Source organism: Salvia hispanica, unplaced genomic scaffold, assembly GCF_023119035.1.
Source record: "Salvia hispanica cultivar TCC Black 2014 unplaced genomic scaffold, UniMelb_Shisp_WGS_1.0 HiC_scaffold_604, whole genome shotgun sequence".
In the NCBI taxonomy this organism is placed as follows: Eukaryota; Viridiplantae; Streptophyta; class Magnoliopsida; order Lamiales; family Lamiaceae; genus Salvia; species Salvia hispanica.
In genome coordinates, this window is record NW_025952360.1 from 6,012 (window position 1) to 15,671 (window position 9,660).

General features: G+C 39.9%; 2 protein-coding genes, 1 non-coding gene and 1 pseudogene across 3 annotated transcripts; 1 reads left to right on the top strand and 3 right to left on the bottom strand.

Moving 5' to 3' along the window:
- Window positions 1–374: 374 nt before the first annotated feature.
- On the bottom strand, window positions 375–3,187 carry LOC125199643 (annotated as a pseudogene).
- An 879-nt stretch (window positions 3,188–4,066) lies between these two features.
- Window positions 4,067–4,148, bottom strand: TRNAS-AGA. The gene has a single exon. It is a non-coding gene; the product is annotated as a tRNA-Ser (tRNA).
- Window positions 4,149–5,015: 867 nt separating this feature from the next.
- Window positions 5,016–5,817, top strand: LOC125199644 (universal stress protein PHOS32-like). The gene has a single exon (XM_048097595.1). It carries the CDS (start codon window positions 5,016–5,018, stop codon window positions 5,718–5,720), a length of 705 nt encoding a protein of 234 aa, XP_047953552.1. The 3' UTR covers window positions 5,721–5,817.
- Window positions 5,818–8,273: 2,456 nt separating this feature from the next.
- Window positions 8,274–9,269, bottom strand: LOC125199642 (zinc finger protein CONSTANS-like). Its single transcript, XM_048097594.1, has 2 exons — window positions 8,683–9,269; window positions 8,274–8,612 (listed from the first exon to the last, which is right to left on the bottom strand). The coding sequence occupies exons 1-2, from the start codon at window positions 9,199–9,201 to the stop codon at window positions 8,406–8,408; spliced, it is 726 nt and encodes a 241-aa protein (XP_047953551.1). The 5' UTR covers window positions 9,202–9,269; the 3' UTR covers window positions 8,274–8,405.
- Between the last annotated feature and the right edge of the window lie 391 nt (window positions 9,270–9,660).

The window sequence follows — 9,660 nt, forward strand, 5'->3', positions numbered from 1 at the left end:
GATGATATTTTGATCAAAAAAACTTTGTCTTAACAACCAATTCAACCTTGTATGTGTGATGCACGGATAATGTATCGTGAAAATCAAATTCGGATCTTGAGCTTTTGAGAAACCTGAACGTGAATTCTTTGGGAAAGTACAGCCTTTACCAAGGTTGAGTCCATGGAAAAGTCCCTTTAAGGAATCTGTCTCGAGAGAAAAACTTATATTTCGTATGAACATCAAGGTTGACTGATTTAGTGGATTTTTAGAGGCAACCATAGGGTTACTGAACAAGGAAATATAATCTCTAAGACCAAATGTGATGGAACAACATAAGGTGCATAGATGAAACACTTGGGAAGAAGAAAGGTAAGGCATGTGGCTTTGTATACCGAGAAATTCAGCTGCATCTTGGGGGAAATTCATGAGACTTGAGTGATGGGTTGGCTTTCGCAAGCAAAACAGTTTCAATAAATCTCCTCCGTCCATGTTAAATACCTACAAATAGGCAGAACATGAAGTTGATGAAATTATCCTCGACAGGCTTTGACAGAACAATCTGTCGAATGGTGAATGTGTCTGAAAGGGGGAAATGGTTAACAAAACAGGATTCCAATCTTTCAGGGAATGTGGAAGCTAGTAAGGAAAATTAACTTTTTCACCATTCAAAATGTGATCACTTCCTGATTATCTGGAATATACTAGAACTTAAAATGGCACGAGGATGGCACTCCATACCTGAATTTTCCTTTCAAGTTTATTGAGGACACAGTTCTTCTCAAGATAGCCCAACAGCAAAAGGGGTTTGGGAGATCATTAGCATACACATATTTGACCTTCTTTGCAGCAAAATGGCAATTGGACCAACCCCAGCAAAAACATCACCTGCATTCAGGGGGGAGATTGCTGAAGGTTAACCAAATTTATCATTTATAAGTGGAATGCTATAAAATTGTTCAAGGTGACAAAGAACTCCATCTTCATTAACAAGTTCAAAAGAAAATGTCAGCTGTATAGGATGTTAAAAATGGGTGCTTTGACACTTTAAGTTATGAATGATTCAGGTAATGTATACTAACATACACACAACATCGCTCTTGGTGAAGCAACTTGCCGCGCCTTTCAGTTGCAAGCCTCGAGTTCCAATATCTACAAATAGGAATAACAGATTCAAGATTAAACTATGACTTTCATGGTGGAACAAAAGTTACATATCGCCTGTTTTGGGCTTACAATTGCTGCTAAATCAACATGGAATCGATTCCATTCTCCACTAAAGTCGTACAAGAGAATTGTTCTCTGCCAAAACTTCGCTGCATTGTTCTGTAGTCATTTTGAATTGAATCGACTTTGTTTACGACTGTTTGTATCTTTGGCTTATTCTTATCCAATACCGCCTGATGTCAACAAAGTAGAAAGAAAATAAACCCGAGGAAAATGATAGATAAATATCTTAAAGTAATTTATAATTCCACTTTAATTCAAAAGCTATCTGTACTACCAAGGAGATACCTTAGCAATGAGGTGTTTATAATGAAGATGTTCATCTTTAAGATTCAGGTGCGCAATGTGTCCAACTGTTTCAAAAGATGAAGGAACGATCATTCCTTTCGAAGCAAAGCCTCCAGAATCTGCAAATTTATGTTTTCGAATGGAAAATATGAAATTTATGGAAACACAAAGCAATTAATGTTGAGAGTTTCACGTCGAAATCCTATCCACAAAACCTAACAAAAACAAAGTCATGATTCTAAAGGAGGAAGCTACAAGAAAAAACTAAGAGATCCTCCCTCTTCCCATCGAGCGACATATGAAATTGAAAGGAGATAAGGACAACAACCAATAAAAACAAAGTAAAAACAAACTCAAACAGATGATACCGGTCAAGTGAAATACCTCGTCAGTTGCCAATAATCATAAAACAGAGTCAATTTGCATTTCACGAGTTCAAAAGCTGATCTTGCATGCTGCCTATCATACTCCTCGAAAACAACCTGAACCACACAACTATAACATCAGTAAAATACTTAGTCATACCACATTTCATCCTAAGAAGACACCAAAACTAGCCATCCTGAAAGCTATACCGACAAAAACAGTAAGAGTCGCATCAATAAAACATCGCACGGGTGAAAATCGCGCACAAAGTAACTTTCACTGCCGGGAAATTTAGTAGCCAGACTGGACATGCTTAGTTCATAACTAATCATCTTAAAGCTTTCTCCTTTAGTGTCTCCCACAACTCCAACTCCCACATCTCAAATGCATATCTTTAACAATATGTTAAGAGGTTTCTAAACTATACAAATAAACTACAGCTGCATTACATTGTACAAAGTAAACCTTCATAACGAATAATCAAAGCAAAACAAGTAAACACAAAAACCTTGATTGCCTGAGGCAATTCCTCAATGCTTTTATCGGAATACCGCTCATCCAAAAGCAGCAGCCTCGTCGGCCCCCGCCACTTGTGCTGCCGCGGAGCATCTCCCCCAGCAAACCCCTCAAGTCTTCACCATCACTCAACTCAACAACCTCAACCAACGCCGCGCCGCCCATCCTGACCCTTCACCACCCTCTTCTCACCACCATCCCTCAATTTCCCCTTCTTCGGCCTCGACATCTTCGCCAGATTCCTAAACCTAGCATACCCTATCGAATTGAAAGCCCTCGCCAGCTTATCCGATGCAGAACCGCACTCAGCTGCTCTCCGTCCCCTCCGCCCTCCCGTACACCCTGCGGTTCAGAGCCACCAGCGATTCGTCTTCTGATTCGTCGGATTGGGGCAAAATTGACCTAATTTGGTCGTCAATTTCGTCGCCTGGGACTCTGGCGATGTTCCTGACTCGGGGCCAGTTGAGGAGGTGGCCGCGGAGGCGGTTTTCGAGCGTGGAGCAGATGGCGGAGGGGACGCGGAGGGCGGAGATGTCGAAGACTCGGGTGAAGGCGGCTTGTCGAGGAGGGGAGGGGGAATTGTGATTCGAGAGGGAGAGGGAGAGGGGAGTGGCCTTTGTGGAGGGAGGGGCCGTATGAGAAGGAGAGAGGGGAGTTTGCGCTGCAGGAGAGGGCGGCGATGAGGCGGGGCTTGGCGGCGAAATGGGGCGGGGGATAGAGTGTGATTGGTCGGAAGAGGGAAAGCTTAGCCGCCATTGTTGCTCCCTCGGCAACTTGAGACTGATGCTCAATTCATAAGTACTCTATTTTATAGGAGTATAATCAAATTAGTAGTATAAATTTTAAAACTATAATGAAATTGGTGACACTTTAAAATGGATAGATTTACTATACATCTAAAGCTTGGGATATTATTTATGACAATGTTAATAGTATAAAACTTGGATTTAAGTTGAAAAATGTTAGAAGATTAACAATTTTTTTAGTTATAGAACCAATGACAAACGTTTAAATCTAAAGATAGAAGTTGAGACGCATGGTAGAATATTGAGTCATCCGATTGAATATATTCAATTGTGACAATCTCTTAGTTAACCAAAATGCAGGAAAATTGGTCTCCCTATGCTTTATACTCAACTTCCATTTGTCTATCCATGGATGCAATTACTATTTTAAATGGTCGCTTTCAAGTCTAATCAGGTTCCCATGAAAACTTCAAACCATCTAAACCATCTAATATATAGTAGTAGTTCATAAGTCAGCCGATATTAACTGTTCGCTTTGTGAATAGTTTTAAAATCAACATGCTTGGTTGTTTCAATGATGCTGCAACTAGCAAATGCAATTAACAATCAACATTTACCAACGATCGAGACCTATTATAGCGGTCATGATCATGAGGTCATTGGTTCAACCTCGTCATCTGCGAGATTTTCTCTTAATCCGGTCCTACGAAAGGATTAGTCGGATTCGTATGGAGAGTATATCGATTCGCTAAAAGGATTCAGACACCGGGTTAAACCAAAAAAAAAAAAATTTAAACCATCAACATTTACTTAATTATTCAGTTACATTTTATTTACCTTGTCACAATTATATTCTTAAGTCCTTTAAATGTAAAAAAAGGAAAAAAGTTAAAAATTAAAATAAATGTACAAAACATAGACAATAAATAAAAGCTAATAAAAACCGTGGACGGCAGGATTCGAACCTGCGCGGGCAGAGCCCACATGATTTCTAGTCATGCCCGATAACCACTCCGGCACGTCCACTTGCATGTTACTAATCTGAATATTATATTTATATATTTGTTAACTAGCAGAAATTGAATTGGTATTTGATAAATGAAAATCATACGTATAAGATAATAATCTATTCACGATATTACTTGTGAGGAGAATTATCCATCAAACTGTAAAATCATATACTCTTCTTAACAATCTAAATAATAGGAGTTCTAGTATTTTCTAAAATTTCAAAGCATTTAATAAATGAGACGTATTGCCCCAAAGTTCCATAATTCTTAGATTTATTATTCTCATCTAGCCATCATTTTTTCATTTTCACTAAGCATTTAGGTATTCTCTTTCAAATCGATATTAGGTGAGTAAGATCCAACCACCACACCATGGTTTATACTTTATAGCCACGTCAATCCTTTGAGCTACATACCTCATCCCAATTACGTGAATTACCAAATCTCGAGTTTCCATGTAGAAATATAATTAAAGTACATTCATCATACATAAATGATAAAACTTCCCTGGAATGGCTATGAATGATTGCTTCAAGATTACCCAAGCAAGGTTCAGTTGATCATTCCACTACATAGTTAATTTGAACAAGTACTAGCTTAGACCTAATTTTAATCTTAAATGGAAGAAGTATAATTGAAGATTATCCATAGCAAACACACTGATTCCAATTTTTTAAGAAAAGATGCCATATATCGTAGATGCGCCTAGAAACTTCTAGGCATATTCCTAATTATTTTAGTAATTAAAAATAAAAAACCACCTAACCTCGTAATTTTTAAACCTCGAAAAACAGAAGAGCTTTCACTCAAATCCAGTCAACAGAAATCCAGCTGAAAGTCAAACCAAAATCGCCCCCAATTCTCAAACCCTAGCGCCACCGCAATGCAGCCGGACTCGATCTCCCTCCCTCGCCGCCATCAAGGTCCGCTCCCTCCCCCCGCTTCCCTCCCCGACCACCCCCTCTCCACCGAAACCCCCACCGCCAACGCCCAGCGCAAGATCGGCATCGCCGTCGACCTCAGCGACGAGTCCGCCTTCGCCGTCAAGTGGGCGGTCAGCCACTACATCCGCCCCGGCGACGCCGTCATCCTCGTCCACGTCCGCCCCACCTCCGTCCTCTACGGCGCCGACTGGGGCTCCGTCGACCTCTCCATCGTCGACGCCGACAACGAGGAGTCGCAGCGCAAGCTCGAGGACGATTTCGACACCTTCACCACCACCAAAGCCTCCGATCTCTCGCAGCCGCTCGTCGACGCGCAGATCCCCTTCAAAATCCACATTGTGAAGGATCACGACATGAAGGAGCGCCTCTGCTTGGAGGTGGAGCGCCTAGGGCTTTCCGCCTTGATCATGGGGAGCAGGGGATTTGGGGCTACGAAGAGGGGGAGCGATGGGAGGCTCGGGAGCGTGAGCGATTACTGCGTGAGGCACTGCGTCTGTCCTGTTGTTGTTGTGAGATATCCTGATGAGAAGGATAATGCTGAAGGGGCTGTTGTTTCCGTGGCGTCTGCGGCCGAGGATGAGGATGAGCCTGAGTATCATGATGCGTCTGATGGTAGAAAAGGTTTGCCCTCTCGTCAATGTTAGGTTTGCTTTTTTCTATTTGTACGCTTTCATTGTAAATTTGAGCTGTTTTTGATCGATGAATTTGATGAATCATAGCCAATTCAGATGGAATTACTTAGAGTTGTGTGATTGTTTATGATGGATGTCAAAATTAAATGCTTGAATTGGTGTATGATAATTGATGAGGTTATACGGATTGGTGCCCTAATTTCTTGTAGTTTTAGTGGAATGAGTGTGGCAATCTATATTTGGTATGTATTTATGTTCATTTGTTTTATCCTTGCTCAAATAGGGCAAGCTAATCCATTTATGTATTGCTCATAATGTCCGTTTTCCTTAATTTCTCGATCTTCCCCTTGGTTGCGGCACGTTAAATAGACGTATTTCACTTGTAGATACTTCAAGTTACATCTGCTTAAGATTACTTAGAAAATCTTATTTGCAATGCTTCTAACCTGGACATTGCAATATAAATGATCCTCAAAGTTCTCGATTGGCGTTAGCCTCTACGAACAGAAAAGTTTGGTTCTTTTACTCATTTTAGGTAGTGACAGGCACTAATGATCCAACTTGCTAATTTAGTGCATCATTTTCTTGTGTAGATTAAGTGTTTTTGCCAGAAAAGGATATTGCTTTTAGTGTTTGTTATACTAATAATGATGAGTTTTATGTACTGAATAGTCACTTGGCTGTGGAATTTAAAGTTTGTCGAAGAAGAGCAAAAGCTTAGATCTTAGTACAAGTGCAGTCCAAAATTAAACAATTTTAGAGAAATGAGGACTCATTTCTGTTTTCCCGTTTAATGTACTTCTAATATATTATCTGTGATCCTCAGTTCAAATTTGTTCATACAAGTAGGCTTGTTAGTCGGTTTAGGTATTGACATTGAACCCATATGCTCGAGAGCCTCACCATGACTTGGATTGACAAAACTTTGATGCTAAATTGAAAGACTGAGATGTTGGCTAGGTTTATTGACTTGGGGTTTGAATGTCTAGATTTAAGTCCTTCATGGGAGAATGTTCCTTGAACTGCATTTTCATGCACTTTTGACATGTTATAAGATCAGGGTTGTTCGCTGAGCTGTTTTTGTTTAAGTGTTTGTAAATTGATTATTGCTTATAAAATCATGAAACAAGAAGATGAGTTGAAATAACTACTTGAAAGGCTTATAATCTTATAGGCTAGTAGTAGTATTCAGGAACTTTTTTGCCAAACACTTTTAAGAGGTTCTTTGATTCAGAGTATCCTTTCCTAATCACTATGCATTTCTATAATTGTTGCTGAACACTTTTTAAGTTCAGCCAAACACCCCTAAACATCTGCATTTCTAATCACTATGGGTTACTTGTTTTGCAGATTCCTAATTTCAACCTTGCTTCAAAGCTCTATTTCATGGACACCGGTCTGTATTTACTTTTTGAGTTTTTGCTGTCAATATTACCATATACTGCCTAATGTTTATAGAAGTTCACTTTTCTTGAGAGTGTATTTCTTTGTGGTGTCAAATTCTGATGATTATTCCTTGTTTTTGCAGCACAAAAGAAGGGACTTTCGTGAGCAGTATTTGTCCATCATTGTTACTGCATCCCATCCTTATGTAACATTTTCACTTGTATCCTAACGGTATCTTATGTGCTGAGTGTGCAGAAACCATGTCATTGTCTTTTGTAATATGTAAATCACTGTTAGTTTCTGTATACCTCAAGATTTCTTCTCCTTTCCTTTGTACTATCAGTTTGAATGATATGAGCTACATTTGGTTAATTTCGTGACTTTGGTTTTTCATCATCTTCGCAATGCTTCTCTTTAAGGCTATTTGCTACTAGTGATTGTAGAACAATAGATGTATGTGTATATCACCAGGAAAATCTCTTCTTGTTTGCAAATGCTAGCTTTTATAAGAATTTGTGAGTCTTCGCTACTTGTGATTGTTGAGTGTGTATCACCCTAAACCCTAGCTTTTACATAAATAATAATTTGATAAGAGAGATAGGAAGTAGTATGAGACTGAGAGAGTGAATTGGTGATGTTTTGCTCTATAAATTAAAATACTCTTCAATATGAATTAGTGGTTTTTGGCTATGATTCCTAACTTATTCTAATGTGTCAATAAGTTGCTATAACTCTAATGAAATTGTGATTATTTGAGCTAAAAGACTAACTATGACTCACTATCATATCATATGATTATTCATCTAGGCCTATCTTTGAAAATAAATGGGCCCCTTAGTTAACTATTGTATTTTGCTTGTAATTCAATCGTTAAAAGCTTATGGTTGTAAACTAATCGAATCGATTTTGACTACTAACCGATCTTGGAAACCCTAAATGGGAAGCCGAATCAATTGGGTCTCCGTTAGTTGGTTAAACTAATCGAAATTACTCTTTTGTTTTGGGAACCTCGATTTCGAAAACTAAGACACTCATTCCATCTAAAGAAACGCTTCAGTTACGACAAAATGCTTGGAGTATTGTTCAGTTGAGTGGGCTCGAAATCGCCAAACCGAAATATTGAAATTTACTAATTTCAAGTAATAAAAAGAGATAATTAGAATTCATGATAAAAAAAAATGATCAGAAATATTAATAGACATGGTGTTTTATTAATTCAAAACGAAAAACTAACTCAAAATAATTTTAAAAAAATTGATGTAGATCAGAATTCCAGAAATCAATCTCTAGTGAGATTGCAGAGACCTAATATCATGGCATCAACCTCACAATTTCCTGCTCAAACCTCCGCAGCTTCTCCACAATCGCCGCCGTCCCCGACGAGGCCTCCGCCGGCGCACCCTCTCTCCTCATCTTCAACGGTCTCAACATTCCCGACGACGACGAGCTACAATTCTCATAGGATTCGATTTCATAACTCATTTCCCCATTCCGCCACGACGAGCATCCATCCTCATCCTAATCACCAGCCCTAATTAATCAAATTGAACCATTTGACGGAAGAAGAATCAAAATTAAGAGAAATTACCTCAGAAGAGGGAAAAGGATCGTCACGCGCTCGTTTCGATGAGGAGAGAGAAACATTCTCCTCCTCAATCTCGCCGCCGCTGGTCGAAACCGCCGGCGGCGAATCGGAAGCGGAGGCCGACCACGGAACCACCTGATTCTCATCCACGTCGCCTTCCTCCTCCTCCTCTTCATCGTAATCGTCGTCGTCTTCGCTCGAATCGTCGCTCTCGGCGGTGGAATACTCCCGATCCTCTCCGTCGCTGTCGCTCTCGCCGCCGCTGCGAGATCGGTCCTCGGAGGCTTGAGATCGGCGGCTGCAGGCGTGGCAGACGGAGACGGTGGGGCCGAGCTTGGGGCCGGCGGCCTTCCACGGCGTCGGAGAGTGGCAGACGTGGCAGAGGAGCGTGCGCGAGTGCTTCGCCACCAGGAAATTGGCGGCGTGGACCTTCTCGTCGCAGTCCCAGCACAAACTCGCTTGATCGGAATCGCAGAACATCCTCGCCGGATTGCTGCACAGCTCACACCTGCTTTTCGCCATTGATTCAATTCAATCCGAACGAGATCTTTCTCTCTCTCTCTGCTCTTTATCCTTGTCTATCTAGATATGCTCTGGTTTATGTATGGATAGATTTTTGAAGACGTGTTTTTGTTTTTGGATAAATTTTGGAGAGCAATAGAAATGGGGGTTTGAATGTGGCCATGATATTTATAAAAGTGGACTACTATTTTATATTTTCAATATTCACTATTTTATATTTTTGTTTTCACTTTCCAATTTTTTAACATTTTATAAAATGTCTTCAAGTACAAAAATTTAATCACAAAAAGTTGATTGTTGAGGCACACAACCATGCATAAATTAGTTTTATACTTCTTCCGTCCATTTAAATATGCAACATTTGAGAATCGGCACGAGATTTTATGTAGTGTTATTTTGTAAGTTAATAAAAAGAGAGATTAAAAAGTAGAGATAGAGTTGTTTTTATTTTAGTAAACG